Raw genomic sequence first — 16,219 nt, 5'->3', positions numbered from 1 at the left:
TTTTTTGGGGGTTTTTTGTTTCGTTTTTTGGGTTGTTTTTGTTTTGTTTTGTGGGCTTTTTTTGTGACAGCAGGACAGGAATGCTGGGAAAAGGGTTTTGTGTATCAAGATGGCCTTCACACCCTGTGGGATTGAATCTGTCCCTGTTTTTTTAACAAACAAGCATCCCCCCCCCCGAGGCAGAAAACACAGGATTCTTTATTTTTAATATCTGAGCTTTATTTATAGGGCTGGGGTTTGGGGTCTCTCCCTGAGCATCACTTACAAAGAGATCATTTGGGGTTGGTGAGCAATTCTCCCCACCTGCCTGATGGGGAATTTGGGGTTTTCCAAATCGGGGGGAACACCGTGTGGGTTTTCCAGCAGCTTCCCTGACAGAAACCTGGCTTTTGTTCAGGGTCTTGTGAACACACCCAGAGATGTGCCCAGGTTTGCGTGACAGGAATTGTGAGTGTGCGTTTTCCTCTCCTACAGCAGCAGCCACGCTGAGATTTCAAACAGAAATCTGGTCAGAGTAGGTCAGATCCTGTTCCCAAAGGCTTTGAAGTCCTCTAAAATGCTTTTAAATCTCTGCTGCGTGCAGTGGTTAAATTTAAAAGTCACCGTGAGTCCTCTGCAAGTTATATCCTGCCCCCGGATCTGGGGCTGCTCTGTCCCCCAGGACATCAGCCYAAATCCCAAAACCCGAGATTTTGGGGCTGGGAGGGTTTGAGGAGCCCAAAAGAGCTGGGAAGCAGCGCTTGTCTCCTACTGGTCCTTCCCCAGCCTTTCTGGATGTCAAAATCCCGGGAAAAATCAGATAAACACAAAAAATGTGCCAGGGTGGGAGTAGAAATTGCCAATTCTGGGGGGATTTAACAGAGAGCAAGCCTCGGGTTTGACACTCAGAMCTTCCCTGAAATGCTCCTGCACGAGGCGTTTCTGCCAACCCAGCGTTAATTACAGGCTGGAATCGGTGCGATTTTAGAAAAACCCCCATCATTCCTCGGCTGAAAATCGTAGTGGTTTTTATTCATTTCGGTGCAATTTGAGCCGCTCTCCGTCCCCGCCGCTGATCCGGAGGAGGGGTTTTGGGGCGCTGGCGGGTTCCAGGCACTAGTGAGCCTTGGCTTTGGTGGATTTCCTCGTCCTGCCCTTCTTGCAGAAGCACCTGCGGCAGCAGCACAGGCAGCACTTGAAGGAGATGTAGAGCGAGAGCAGCACCACGACTGCCAGGAAGGCGATGACATCCAGCGAGTGGTACTGGACCCAGTTGAGGTCGTGGGCGGCGGGGCGCAGGTGAGGGGCCCCCTTGTGCCTCATCACAAACTCCACCCAGTGCACGGCCAGGTCYAGCGGGTGGATGGGTCTGTCCAGGTGCAGTTCCGACATGCGCTTGATGTTCTCTTTGTACCTGCCGGGAGAACGGGGTCGGGGTTTCAAACGCGGAATCGTGGCTGGGGTTGGGTTGGAAGGATCTAAAACWCGTCCCTAACGGCCAGGGACAACTTTTACCAAATCAGGCTGCTCCAAACCCCACCCAGGACACTCCCACGAGTGGGTAACAACAACTTCTCTCGTGCCGCCGAGCCCCTCGAGAAGGCGGATGGCAAAGTTAAACACCCAGGAAGTTTCCAGTGAGAGGAGAAAAAAAAAGTTTCTAATGACAGAAAAAAAAGGAGGGAAAGCTCAGTTTGAGCCCCTTGAGAAGGAAAATGGCAAAATTACACACCCAAGAAGTTTCCAAAGAAAGAAAGAGGGAAAGCTCAGTCTGAGCCCCTTGAGAAGGGGGGTGGCAAAGTTAAACACCCAGAAAGTTTCCAGTGACAGAAAAAGAAAGAGGGAAATACTAATGACAGAAAAAAAAAAAAAAAAAAAAAAAAAAAAAAAAAAAAAAAAAGAGGGAAAGGTCAGTTTGAGCCTCTTGAGAAGGAAAATGGCAAAGTTACACACCCAGGAAGTTTTCAACCATAGAAAAAAAAAAGAGGCAATGCTCAGTTTCAGCCCCTTGAGAAGGAAAATGGCAAAGTTACAGGGGCAGAGAGTGCTGTTTCCTGTGACAGAATAAAAGGAGGGAAATGTGGGTTTGAGCCCCTAGAGAAGGGTAATGGCTTCTTCCTGCTCCCTGCTGGAATTGTCCAGCCACAGAATTCCTTAGGAGCACTGAGAGGGGAGAAATGCCTGAGAAAACTCACCTGTGAGATCAGCGAGTGATAAATATGTTTGATAAACTGTGCTGGCTGCGAGGAAATAATTCCTGGATTATCGCCACCCACCTTCCTTCTTCCCTCTGCTGCTGGGCAAGAAGTGCCAAGAAAATTCAACATTTTCAGGCTCCCCCCTGGCCACCAGAGGTTTGGGGAACAAAAGCTGTTTGCYCCTTGTGTCAAAGGGCAAACTTTGTCTCTGCCTGGGCTTTAAGGAGGTGATTTTTTGGGCAACTTGATTTCTTCCATTGGGTTTATAATTCATCTCCCCTGATCCCTGCATCCTCCCCTCTCAGCTACTTCTTGTACCCTAAATATTACAGAGGGACAGCCTGAAGTTGAACCAGGGTGAGCATCAGCTTCTCCACAGAAAAAGCTGCTCTCAAATCCGTAATTTTCATTAAAGRAACCATTTAGGAGCAGAAAAACATAAACGTAAAGCTGGGAGTGAACGTTCTGGGGCTGCACAAGAGGAAGGAGGCAGGCTGTGCCCCTGGTACTGACTTTTTCTCGTTGATCACAGCTTTCAGGGCGTTGGAGATGTCGCTGGAGGTCATTTCCAGGATGTTGAGGGTCAGCCCCGCTCCCCGCGACTCCACGCGCTTGGCGTTGTCCATCTGGTCCCCGAATAGGGGCATCAGCACCATGGGCACGGCGTTGCAGATGCCCTCATAGACGCCGTGGGAGCCACCGTGGGTGATGAAGGCACGGGTTTTGGGGTGGGCTGTGGGGTGAAACAGGCTTTGCTCAGTTCCTGGGTTCACTGACACCCAGCAGCCCATCCCCGGGGAAAAAACCCGCACAAAAAAGGGTCATGGTTGGGGTAAATCAAGGGTTTGGGGTTGCTGTAGGGTTTGGTCATCATTCCTCACGGGCACACTCAGGAGTCAGAAGGTTGTAGACCTCTGCCTTAATTTTGGGTAATCCTCCAAGGATCCTCAGATTTTAGGATCAAACCAGAGCCAGGAGAGGTTGTAGAGGATTGATTACCATTGATTACTTTTTTACCTGAAGAGCATTGATTACCATTGATTACTTTTTTACCATCTCAGGATGAGGTTGAAGAGGATTGATTAACATAGGTTATTTTTTTACCTGAAGAGGATTGATTACCATAGATTATTTTTTTACCTGAAGAGCATTGATTACCATCGATTACTTTTTCACTATTTCAGGAAAGGCAGAAGAGGATTGATTGCCATTGATTACTTTTTTTATCTGAAGAGGATTGATTACCATAGATTATTTTTTTACCTGAAGAGCATTGATTACCATCGATTACTTTTTTACCATTTCATCCATGCTAATGAAAGTCTCTCACAGCTGAACCCCGTTCTGTAACCAACAAATGCTCTCCTGGCCACAACAGGAACAATCCCACCCCTTTAAAAGCCCCAAGACCTGTCTGGAAGTGCACACTTGAGGGCCACAAATTCTCCTTTTGGTGCAGAAAACGGGACAAAAACACATTTGGGTGTTCAGACTGCTCAGTGAGAGATGATGGTACTGTTTTTGGCTGGTATTCAAGAGCTGGAAAACCTCTCCAAACAGAGTTGTTCTATAACTCAGCAATTCTCAGCTACATTTCTAAAGGACAATCCCTGGCCTCAAAGGCTGCCAGGAAGGTTTGTGACCCACAGCGACGCGTCAGGGGCCGGTAACTCCCAGCTGACCCACTGAGGATGCTCAAGAGACACCGAGGTGACAGCCAGGTGGGTCACACCTACCCAGGAGGTCGTTCTGAGGCAGCCACTTGACCAGCTTCACGTTCTTGGGCAGGTTGGGGGGTGCCTTGCCCGTGTAGCGCCACAGCACCTGGCCAGGGGAGCAAAATCCAAGTGAGATCCGGCAGGAGGAGGGAGGGAGAACCTGAGAACAGCGGGTAGCTGCTCTGCTGGAGGGGAGGAGGGGTTGGCTACCGTCTGAGGGACCGTTCCCAAGGCCTCGGCGATTTCCATGGCTTTCTTCATGGGGATCTCGGACACCATGGAGCCCAGCGAGAAGACAACGATGCCGTGCTCACCGGAGGCGTTCACCACGGCTTCAAATTCCTGCCAAAGGAGAGGAAGCCTTTAGTCAAAGTCCTCCCTCCTGTCAGAATTAGACATTCTCTTGGGTGTTAGATATCAGAAAGAAAATAGTTTTTTACAGAAAAGGTGATAAAGCACTGAAATGCTCTGCCCAGGGAGGTGGTGGAGTCACCATCCCTGGATATTTTTAAACAAAGTTTGGATGTGGGGATGGGTGCTGTGAGTTAGTTGAGGAGTTGGGGCAGGGGCTGGACTTGAAGATTTTGGAGGTCTCTTCCAATCCTGGTGATTCTGTGATTGATCCTGTGATTCTGTGATTGACTCTGTGATTGATTCTGTCATTCTGTGATTCTATGATTCTGTGATTCTGTGATTTATTCTGTGACTCTATGATCCTGTGATTCTGTGACTCTGTGATTGACTCTGTTATTCCGTGATTCTGTGACTGTGATTGATTCTGTGATTGATTCTGTGATTGATTCTGTAACTCTGTGACTCTGTGATTGTGTGTGTGACTCTGTGATTCATTCCATGATTCTGTGATCCTATGACTCAGTGATTCTGTGTGTGATCCTGTGATTCTGTGATCCTGTGATTCTGTGATCCTGTGATTCTGTCAATTCCTGCCATGAATCCCACTAAACCCCCTGGAAAGGTAACCAAACAAGCAGGGAGCACAACAAAATTGGGATGAGGAAAAAGAGTTGTTATTGATCAATCTGAATCCAAAGAGCACAGCCAGCAGGTCCTGGGAGGGGATCCTCCCCTCTCCTGAGACCACACCTGGAATCCTGCATCCAGCCTGGGATCCCCAGAGTGAGAAGGACATGGAGCTGATGGAGCAAGTCCAGAGAGAAGCAGGGAGTTGATAAGGACACAGGAGCACCTTCCCTGTGGGGACAGGCTGGGACATTGGGGCTGTCCAGCCTGGAGGTGAGAAAGGTGTATGGAGACCTAAAAAACCCTTCCGGTGCCTGAGGAGGCTCAGAAAGAAGGAGTTTTCATGAGGAACTGGAGTGATGGGACAGGGAATAATGGCTTCAAACTAAAAGAGGGGAAATTTGAGTTACATATTAGGAAGAAATCCTTCCCTGTGAGGGTGGGGGGCCCTGGCACAGGGTGCCCAGAGAAGCTGTGGCTGCCCCTGGATCCCTGGCAGTGTCCATGGCCAGGTTGGATGGAGTTTGGAGCACCCTGGGATGGTGGGAATTGTCCCTGCCATGGCAGGGGGTGGCACTGGATGATCTTCAAGGTCCCTTCCAGCCCAACCTGTTCTATGACCCTACAGAAAAATTAATCCTGGGGAAATAAAAATGGGCACATTTAACCCAAGCCTGGATTCAGAGTTGGTGCCCTTTCTTTTCAGACCACAAGAGAGAATTAAAATCCTGGAAACTCATTCTGCCAGCAGGTAACTCAAATTTCTAATATCTGGATTGATTGTATCTGCTTGGGGCATGATAACACTGAACTGTTGCCAGTTTTGTCTCTATTTTGTTTGAGCAATTTAAATTATAGAAGGAGATCGAGCGCAGGAATCCAGGAACAAAAGGATTCCAGTGAAGCAGAAAAAAACAGCCCAAGGCTGGAGCAGAAAAATTATTTGCCGTAGAAAAATGTTTGGTCCAGCCAAGGAAGGGAAGGAGAAACTGGAGGAAATTGTTGTAGGCATCAGAGTTAAATAAATGGAATAGAATGAAATGAATGTTCCTGTAAGTCTGGCAATTGCTGTGTTATCTCTGGGATCTGACGGGATAACTTTGGTTGGAATGCTTTGGGTTGGAAGGGATTTTAAAGATCTTCTCATTCCCATCCCCTGCCACAGGCAGGGACAACCAAAACGGACTCAGCTGATGCTCTTTTCTGAATTTTTGTGGCTGTCTAGAGGCGTGTTTCACCCTGTTTATATTCTGGGACATCAGTTTTACTTGGTTCTTTAAATGTTTTTGCATTCCAAGGTCTGATTTTCCGCTCAGAAGTTCTCCTACCACAAGGAAACTTTTTGAAGACCTGCTCTGGGAATATGAAGGTTATTTTGAGTTGTTTTAATCAGCACCTGCTCATACCTTTAGGAAATACCTGCTGTGGACATTCTTGGACAAATAAGAGAATTAGGAAGATTTCTTAATGGAAAGCGGGAGATACCCCATTTTGAGGAAGTTTGGCACGGTTCAAGAAAAATACAGAGTGTAGAGTATTTGACACAAAAGAGGCAGAAATGCTGCTTCACAGATGGTGGGGATTTCATGCTGAGCTGTCTGAAGTTCATGGAATATCCTGAGCTGGAAAGGAACCACAAGGATCATGTACAGACACCCCAACAATCTCCCCCGTGCATCCCTGGCAGCGCTGTCCAAATCCTCCTGGAGGTCTGGGGCTGTGCCCATTCCCTGGGGAACCTGGGCAGTGCCCAGCACCCTCTGGGGACAGAAGAACCTTTCCCAAAATCCACCCTAAACCTGCCCTGGCACAGCTCCAGCCGTTCCCTGGGTTGTGTCCCGGTCACACAGAGCAGAGATGGGAGCTGTCCCTCCACTGCCCCTCTTAATGAAGCTGTAGACAGGAAAAAGGAATGGAAAGAGACAGGAAAAAATGGGAAAAAGAAAAAGCCTTCCTCTTTTTTTTTTTTTTTTGGTGCAGGTTGTTCAGGGAACGCAGAGATGCCTCACCAAGTAACTTTTTCCTCATTGCTCAAGGGATGCAGAGGTGCAAAAATGCAAAATGCAGAATTCCCAGCTGCTGCCTGGGAGCTCCATCTCCTGGAAAGAGTTCGCAGCGCACCCACGGCTAACCCAGGGTAAAAAAAAAAAAAAAAAAAAAAAAAAAAAAAAAAAAAAACGGGAACTAACCTGGGATAATTTGTTTTCCCGGGTGCAGCCTATGCCTCCGACCAAAACCATGTTGGGCATGAGCGGCCTGGGGTACTCAAAGACAAAGTCGTATTTCATGAGCCAAACGGCGGCGTGGCCGAACAGCTCGGGCACGCTGGCCTGGCGCCGCAGGAATTCCCGGATCAAGGGCTCGTAGGGGGCATAAAGGACGGAGCAGGCCATGGAGCTGGCCAGGGCAGCCAGCAGGTTGGCCAGGCGCCGCGGGAAGGACATGCGGTCCGTGGAGCGGGTGAAGGAGCGTGGCACATAGGAAGGAGGGCTGGGGCACTGCGTGGCACCGAGCTCCAGGCCGCAGGGCAGCCCCCGCACGAAGTAGATGGAGGGCAGAGAGAGGTGCTCTGCCAGGATCTGCCCGCACGGGAAGAACGGGTCCATGAACACGGCGTCAAACTGGCTTCCCTCGAGGTATCGGATCAGCTCCTGCTCGGACAGGAGGCGCCTGCAGGAATCCAGGAACATGCTCGTGAAGTTGGCTATTTTGGAGAGTTTCTTCAAGAAGGGTTGAGGCGTGAAGCTCCTGTGGCCCATCTGTTTGAACTCTGCCTCCACGAAGTCCTTGGTGTAGGACACGGGGTAGGTTTTCAGGGTGTAAAGCGGGGAGGAGTGGATCCGCAAATTTACCGCTGGTGCAAGCACCACGATTTCGTGTCCCTTGTCCCTGAGCTTCTCCACAACCGGGAGCATGCTGAGCCAGTGGCTGCCATCAATGGGTATGACCAAGAGCTTCCCACCTTCACAGGAGATCCCCAGCAGCAGAAAAAACACAGCCCAAGAGGCAAGAGAAAGAAATCCTGGCTTTGGAGAAACCATTTTCCCGGTGCTGCCAGCAAAGTGTTTTAAATGGCGGCGGAACTGCGGCTGGGGTCAAAGAATGAATCGCGGGGTACTTCCCATTGGAGTTTTAACTAAGGTGGGTGCTTAATTTTTAACAGGCTGAAATTGGGGTAATTTTTAACTGTGGGTAAATATTGGGTTTATCATCTGTGCACAGGGAAGGCTTTCAGCAAGTGGGTGCCGCGAGGTGAGGTTGAGTGTTCGGATTGACACCGGGATGGAGGACGAGTGACCAACGGATTGAGGGTGAGTGAGAGCCCTGAGAGGAACTGACCCAGCGATCACCACATCATTAACACCCTGTTAATGATCAACCCCCTGCCTTGAGCCCAGGGCGTTGATTGGATACAGAGCTTGGTGCCAATCTGACCTTTGGATTGCTTTGTGTCCCTGGAGCGTAACCAAGAAGCAAAGATTGACAGAGGTTTGATCCAGAGAGAGGTGTTTTTCCCCAGATTTGGTGCTCTATCAGAGCAGTTATCGAAGTGAAAGCCATGAGCTGGCTGTAGTAAATGTGTTGTGAGTTCAGCAATAACTCGTGTTAGCAGCACCCCGATGGTCTGAAAGGAGAGTAAAGCAGCAGTGTTTGCACAGCACGAGGGAGATTCGAACGAGGGAGAGTTGTTACAACCCTGAAGGCTCCTTTTCCCAGCCATCCTCTTACTTGAACTGCTGCTAGCACAAACCCAGAGGCAACAGAGTTCCCTCTGCCGTCTTTGCACCCTTGGTTTTGTGATGTTGGCGCACACAGAATCATGGAATATCCTGAGTTGGAATATCCTAACCCTCATGGACCACGGAGTCCAACTCCTGGCCATGTACAGACACCCCAATCACCCCAACAAATCCCACCCTGTGCACCCCTGGCAGTGCTGTCCAAACACTCCTGGAGCTCTGGGGCTGTGCCTTTTCCCTGAGGAGCCTCTGGGGTAAGAACCTTTCCTTGCTTTCCACCCTAAACCTGCCCCGATGTCCTGTGCTTCACCCAGCTTCACACTCTGTGGCACAGCACAAGTGCCTGGTTTTATCCTCAGAGTTAATTCCACACTTCCATTTATTTTGTCCAATTAAGTATCCTGCGATTAACCTATGAATATTAAATATTAAACCCTGTGGCCTGGAATTATATCATCATTTACCCAGACGCAGAGCACATCGCGAGTGATGGTGACAACTTGACCTAAGCTCTCCTGGAGAGAAACCCTTCAGCAAACCTTGTGATGATCTCTCAACGCCTAAGATTGCCACTGCCACACCATCCTGGGATCCCACCACACTCAAGCACCAATATTACTACAGGAAGGACATTTTTCTTTTTTACAAAAAGCACATCTTGATCGAGCACCACCACCACCCTCAAGGGTGAGCAACGACAAACCTTTGAGAGGGGCTTCTTCTGCTGGCAGTTGATGCCCCCGATATAAACCATGTTGGGCATTACGGGGCGTGGGAACTCAAAAACGAAGTCGTATCTCATCAGCCAAACTGATGCTCGGCTGAACAGCTCCTGCATCGTCACATCCCTCTGCAGGAACTCAGAGGCCAAGCTCTGGTAGTTTGAGTAAAACAGGTGACAAAACAAAGGCTCCGAGAGGCTGATCAGGAAGTTCTTCACGCGCTCTGGGAATGCCATGTGGTCAGAGCTGGAGGAGAAACCCCTGGGCACGTAGGACGCGGGGCTGGGGCTCTGCGCGGCTTTGTAGTCCAAGGTGCAYGGAAGGCCGCGCATGAAGTACACGGAAGGGAGGGACAGGTGCTCAGCCAGAATTGGCCCACAGGGCAGCACRGGATCCATCATGATGGCGTCGAATTTGCTGTCCTGGAGGTACTGGATGAGCTCCTCGTTGTACAAGAGATGCCGACAGGCGGAAGAGAACATGTTGGTCATCCCCGAKATGTTGCTGAGCACGGCTGAGAGTGTCAACTCAAAGCTCTTTGTCCCCAGCTCCTGGTACGATTTATCCACAAACTCCTGGCTGTAAGGCACCGAGTATGTTTTGACGGTGAAGGATTGGGAGTTTTTCAAGAACAAGGCAGCTTCGGGAACCACGGCAACAATCTCATGCCCCTTCTCCCAGAGCTTCTCCAGGACCATGCGCATGCTCAGCCAGTGACTTCCATCCTGAGGCACCACTAAGAGCTTCCCACCCTCTGCCAGGCTCCAGCAAGCGAGGAAAAGCACAAGCCCAGCAGGCACCTGGTGCCTCCACATAACTGTCAYGGGGGAGAAGAAATGAGCTGCTCCTTCCTAATTTTTTCAACAGCRTATGAAGCAAAAACTCCTCGTCCCTCATTTATATTGTGCTGGACTTTAATGTTTGTATCTACAAACAGTTTACTAAGACAGATCATCGGAGTTCGAAGACCACGTTGCTGATAAAGGCCTTGATTAAAGTGCTATCAAGGCACCTAAAGAAGCTTTCCCATGCATTTAATTATCTTCAATGATTCAGAGCAATTMGCAGAGGCAGCATTTGTTTGTGGAGGGGTCTTTTTTGCTCTGTCAGGATTGTTTCAAGTGATTAATTGTGCCCTTGATTGGCCTAGGCCAGTTTCAAGCCAGGAATCAAATTTATGACCACTCCACAGATCTTATCCCACAAGAATCGTGTTGCACCGTTGGCATGGAAGACCTAAACTCCAACCTTTGCTTAGAAAGGCAACCAGAGTTCACGGAGATTGTTCTCCATGGCAAGCAGGAGTCACCAAAGTTTGGGTGACACATTAACCAAGCACCTTTCACCTTCTCAGCAAAATAGTGAGACAGCAGAAAACAGTCTGTGCTCAGCAGGGGCCATCAGAGTTCGTAGGTGAGCGGCTCGAGGCCAAACATCATTTTGAAAAGCGATAACACAGTGGAACACGTGGCTCTTGCTCAAGAGGGGCCATGGGAGTTCAGAGGGGAGAGGCTACAAATGCGTTTGGAAGTTCTTAATAAAGGATTTCCTTCCCTTTCCCAAAGTTCAGAAGGCCTGGCTGTGGTCTGAGCATGGGGAAGCCCATGCTTGCGGACGGGAGGGCCTGGCAAAGCAGATCTCAACCGGCCACTAAGGCAGATTTTGTGTGGMTAGRGAAAAATTGGATGGCAAAAGTTTGYGAGTTCMCAAAAGCAGAACAAGATATGGGAATGGTACCTGGACAAGAGGTGGGTGGAGAAGACAAGATGCTTTTAGACCCCCCAACCAAGCACACCTGAGCAGAGGGAACTCTGAGCAGTTTCTCCAGGTCTGGAAGAGTTTTCTTGGAGCAGGTAGGACTGATGGGAAATCCAACGCTTGAAATGGCCCCCTTTGCCAAAGGCACTGAGTGTGATAAATACACCCCAAGGCCAATCCTATTCCAAGATTTAAATGAAGAGTGTCCTAAAATGTTTATTTGGAGAGGAGGTTCTCCCACATGGCCTGTTAGGAAAAGAGTTTCTTACAAGCCAGCAAGAAGGACTGTAATATTTAAGCAAAATGCACTAAATAAGAATTTCAGACATTGGCAGGGAGCGTAAGATTGGATATTGAGAAAAACTTCTTCATGGAAAGGGTTGTCCTTTGTGGAGTCACCATCCCTGGAAGCGCTCAAAAAACCTGTGGATGTGGCACTCGGGGCATGGTTTAGTGGTGGAGCTGACAGTGCTGGGTTAAAGGTTGGACTCTGATTTTAGASGGAGTTCCCAACCTCAACAATTCTGTGATTTGATGCAGTCCYATTCTGCAGCTGGTGAAGCAAACCTTTGGCTGGAGCTGGCAGTGGGGTGGCACTGAAGGAGCAAAAACTTTCAGTTTTTGAGGGTGGAGGGAAGGGATTCTCACCTGCTGGGGCTGCATTTCCACATATCTGTGGTAGAAATAACGAGATGAAGCAGCATTGAGTAAGCCTTAAGGTGGCAGTACATACTCAGGTAGTAAAGCCAGAGTTGCAGACACACTCCTACCCTGCATAAAGGCCTCTCAAATCTCATATTTGATCCATAATCACTCCCACCTCGTTAAGTTCTGTTAACATTTCAGCCAAACGTGTGTCATCCATGAGATGCTACTATAAAACCCTAAAAAACCCTATAAAACGACATTCAAAGGTAAAAAAAACCCAAACCTCAACCCAACCCTTGAGGCCAAGTTCAGAAAAGTTTAAAAAAAAAAAAAGTTCAGGGAAGTTCAGCAAAAGTTCGTAAAAGTCATGCCACTGGATTTTGAGCAGCACACGAACACCCTCCCACGTGTTTACGAGGGCAGAGAGTGAAGTCCACGAGTCCAGCCCATTCCAACGGGGAGATAAGAGGAGAAAGCCGAGTGAAAGTGCAGAGCTGAGTGCCAAGGTCGTGAGCTGGAATCGGTACAGCAAATATCAGAGCTGAGGGAATCCACGATTATCTCTCCTGTAAGCCTACAAATCCTGGCAGGCAGCCCGCACCTCTTATTAACCACCTCGATCCCTTTTAAAGTCAGAGGGTTTGTCTGCAAAAAAAAGAAAATCTGCGGCTTTTGAGAGGCTGATTTGGGGGAGTTTTTGGGGCATGGTGTGAAAAAAACACACTTGCTTTTGTTTGCTTTAAGCTTGCTGCACTTCAGTGTTAAATATTGGGAGAAACTATCAGTTCCCTTTGTGGCTTTAGCTACGATTTTCCAGATTTTCTGGAGCTCTGCCATAATTCTTTTTGTAGGTTTAGCTGTGCACTTTACTCCCTCTCTACTTTTCTAGCCTGAGTGCCAAGTTTGAATCCTCTTAAAAATGCTCCTTTTTAACCGTGTGAGATTGGGCTTTTTCTGAAAAATCAGCCTTATCTGACCATTTTGCAAARTAAGTGTCTGAAACACTCAATGGAAATAGTTATTATTTAAAATAGAGTTTACAGTATTACTTTGCAAAATCTATTTTCTAAATACTCTACAAAATCTATTTGAAAACACTTTTTTAGAAAAGGCTGTGACAAATCCAAGATTCACTTAAGAAGAATAAAGTAACTTAACTTATGATTAATTTTTTTCAATCCTGAAGGAAAATTTAACTAAGGTGCATCACCGGCTTGGGATATACAAGCTGGAAAAATGAGTCAATAGCAGCATCACGAAGGCCAGCAAAGGCAAAAGCCAAATTCTGCCTCTGGAATGGGATAATCCCATGCCACAGGACAGGATGCACTCCAGCTGGACTGCAGGAGATGACAAAAAGTGGACAAAAATATGAGATTGACAGTGACAGGACAAGAGGTAACAAATATAAGCCACAACATGAAGAATTTAAACTGGATACAGGAATGAATTGGATTTAATAAAGTATGTTCACTATGGGAGATATTTAAAACTTGACAAGACAGCGAAAAGAACAACCTGACCTGGACAGGTTAGGACAGGAGGTTCTCAGAGAGACCTCTAAGGGCCTACCAGATGAAAATGTTTGATGAGCCTATGACAATTAAAAGCATAGAGAATCCATCTTTAAGGGAAGAAAAGGACAAAATTTAAGAGGAAATCAGCCAAAAGATAAATGAAGAACTMCTCAAATCAAAGAATGTTTGYACCACACCARYAGCCTTGAGGGAAGAGACTCTGAGGAAGCCAGTCCAACCCAAAGCTGGCTTGGAGCACAGGCACAGGACCAATGTGGAATCTTCCAGAGCTAATTCCATGTACAACACCTTCTCCACCTTTACACTCTGATAATCCTGCATGGATACTAGAACCAGCACTTCTGTACAAAGCAAAACACTTTGAAATCCTCCTGCAACCACCCAAAGGAAGAGAACTTTCTATCAAAACCTGACTTTCATCTTGTCAGAGGATTTCAAAGCCTGCAAGAGTAACAAGAACAAACAGAGCGTGACCCACCTGATTCTGCTTCTTGTAAGCACAATTCACTCCGCTAATCAAAACCATGTTGGGCATCAAGGGTTTTGGGTAATGCAAGACAAAGTCCAGCTTCATGAGCCAAATGGAAGCCTGGCGCAGGAGATCGGGCACAGTCACCTCCCGCTGGAGGAACTCSGAAGCCAGTTTTGCATAAGGATTGAAGACAATATCGCAGAGGAAAAAATTTGGGATTTCAAAGAGTAGATTCTTCACCCGCTGGGGGAAGGTCATGCGGTCTGCAAGGTCAGTGAACACCCTGGGCACATAGGAAGGGGGGTTGGGGCACTGGGTGGCCTGATATTCCAAACCACATGGAATTTGCTGCAGGAAATAGACGGAAGGGAGGGAAAGATATTCAGCCAGGATGGCCCCACAGGGTAGGACAGGGTCTGTGAGGATGGCATCAAACTTGCTCTCCTCCAGAGACCTGATGAGCTCCTTGTTGTGGATTAAGTGTGTGCAGGTRGCCAGGAACAGAGCCGTGGTTTTCTTTGCCTGTTCATACTGCCTCATAACTCTTTCCAGAAAAGATCCTCCTGCAAATAAATCCAGTACTGATCCTTTGAAAACTTCATCCATCTCTTCCTTCGTGAAAGGCACCGGGTACATTTTCATCACAAAGCTCTTTGACGGCTTGATCTGCAAAGAGACTTCGGGTGCCACCACCACCACCTCGTGTCCCTTCTGCTGGAGCATGTCCAGCATTTCCAGCATGCTGAGCCAGTGGCTCCCGTCCACCGGCACCACCAGGAGCCTCCCAGCAGCTGCCAGACCCAGCAGGGACAGGAGCAGAACCACAGCTCGTGGGGAAACACCGAGCCCTGGGGCCATTCCTGCAGAAATCAGGTGAGTGCCTCCAAGGAAGGAAACCCCCGGCAGCTCTGGAGAAATGGAGCGCACTCCACGGTCTCAATGTGTGCCACAGCCCAGCATGGGATTGTTGTTTTATTTGCTGAGGGGTAAATGTGTAATCCCTGATGTGATAAAAGGCTGCAGAACAAGCAGCAGAGTTTGGGCAGCTGATAAATGTTGGTGATGCGCCAGATAAGCCTCGTRTTTTATAACAAAACCTTTGGCTTTTTTGTCACCTTTGAGTGTGACCTGCCAAGTCACCAGAGCTCCTTCAGGCTCCCGGAGTTTATTGGCAGGTCTCACATAGCCATCACCAAACCCATTKTTTTCCAGATCTGGCTGCMAACAGAGACTTCTCAAGCTGAGAGACCCCAGCCTGCCACGTTCCTCAGGATTCCAGCGTTGGAAATACCCGGTGAAGAAGCAGAAAAATTCGCATGAGGCAACAAGGACAGAAGCCTGAGGTGCATTTCTCAGTAAATACCAGACCTGGTTACAAGAATTTGCTAATTAGGGATTACACCTGACTGCAAAGCTTTGACAGCCCCACAAACACATTCATCACTCACTAAGAGCACCAAGTTTCACAAAGTTACAGAAAATTAGAGGTTGTGGAGGTATTTAAAACTTGAGGAGATAGAAAAAGGAACAACCTGATCTAACTGRAAATGCTTTGACAGGAGGTTCTCAGAGTGGTCTCAAATGTCTTTCCAGATGAAAATGTTTGATGAGTCTATGACAATKMAAAGCATAGAGAATCSTTCATTAAAGGAGAAAAAGAAGACCAGAATTGTAGAGGAAATCAGCCAAGTGGGACCACAGGATAAAGGAAAGCCTCCTCAAATCAAAGAATGTTTGCACCACACCAACAGCCTTGAGGGAAGAGGCTCTGAGGAAACCACTCCAACCCAAAGCTGGCTTGGAGCACAGGCACAGGACCRATGTGGAATCTTCYAGAGCTAATTCCATGTACAACACCTTCTCCACCTTTACACTCTGATAAWCCTGCATGGATACCAGAACCAGMACCTCTGTGCAAAAKAAGAGCWCTTTGAAATCCTCCTGMAACWACCCAAAGGAAGAGAACTTTCTATCAAAATCTGACTTGCATCTTGTCAGAGGATTTCAAAGCCTGCAAGAACAAGAACAAACAGTGCGTGACCCACCTGATTCAGCTTCTTGTAAGCACAATTCACTCCRCTAATCAAAACCATGTTGGGCATCAAGGGTTTTGGGTARTGCAAGACAAAGTCCAGCTTCATGAGCCAAATGGAAGCCTGGCGCAGGAGATCGGGCACMGTCACCTCCCGCTGGAGGAACTCGGAAGCCAGYTTTCCGTAAGGATYGAAGACGGCATTGCAGAGGAAAAGATGTGAGATTTCGAAGAGYASATTCTTGACCCGCTGGGGGAAGGTCATGCGGTCTGTAAGGTCTGTGAACAACCTGGGCACATAGGAAGGGGGGTTGGGGCACTGGGTGGCCTTGTGTTCCAAACCACATGGCATTTGCTGCAGGAAATACACAGAAGGGAGGGAAAGGTGCTCTGCCACTATCTGCCCACAGGGRAGAAAAGGATCTGTGAGGAC

General features: G+C 48.2%; 2 protein-coding genes across 7 annotated transcripts in view; both read right to left on the bottom strand.

Moving 5' to 3' along the window:
• Positions 1-990: 990 nt before the first annotated feature.
• LOC130580884 (UDP-glucuronosyltransferase 1A1-like) overlaps positions 991-16,219 on the bottom strand; it is a 36,952-nt gene continuing 21,723 nt past the window's right edge. For 4 of the 6 annotated variants that reach the window (XM_057378660.1, XM_057378661.1, XM_057378664.1 and 1 more), the window contains exons 2-5: positions 4,106-4,237; positions 3,914-4,001; positions 2,691-2,910; positions 991-1,393 (exon numbers count right to left, since the gene is read on the bottom strand). In XM_057378660.1, coding sequence (XP_057234643.1) covers positions 1,096-1,393; positions 2,691-2,910; positions 3,914-4,001; positions 4,106-4,237 — 738 coding nt within the window. In that variant the 3' untranslated portion in view covers positions 991-1,095. Of the gene's footprint in view, positions 1,394-2,690; positions 2,911-3,913; positions 4,002-4,105; positions 4,238-7,065; positions 7,991-13,760; positions 14,688-16,219 lie in introns of those variants that run through there. The other 2 variants (XM_057378665.1, XM_057378662.1) reach the window with 2 other exon arrangements.
• Positions 8,053-12,780, bottom strand: LOC130580887 (UDP-glucuronosyltransferase 1-6-like). The gene has a single exon (XM_057378667.1). It carries the CDS (start codon positions 10,151-10,153, stop codon positions 9,170-9,172), a length of 984 nt encoding a protein of 327 aa, XP_057234650.1. The 5' UTR covers positions 10,154-12,780; the 3' UTR covers positions 8,053-9,169.

The sequence above is a fragment of the Malurus melanocephalus genome, unplaced genomic scaffold (assembly GCF_030028575.1).
Source record: "Malurus melanocephalus ecotype Western Australia unplaced genomic scaffold, MMel_1.1 scaffold_369, whole genome shotgun sequence".
In the NCBI taxonomy this organism is placed as follows: domain Eukaryota; kingdom Metazoa; phylum Chordata; class Aves; order Passeriformes; family Maluridae; genus Malurus; species Malurus melanocephalus.
The sequence above is the reverse complement of the archived record's forward strand: the minus strand, read 5'-3'. Positions and strand labels throughout refer to the sequence as shown.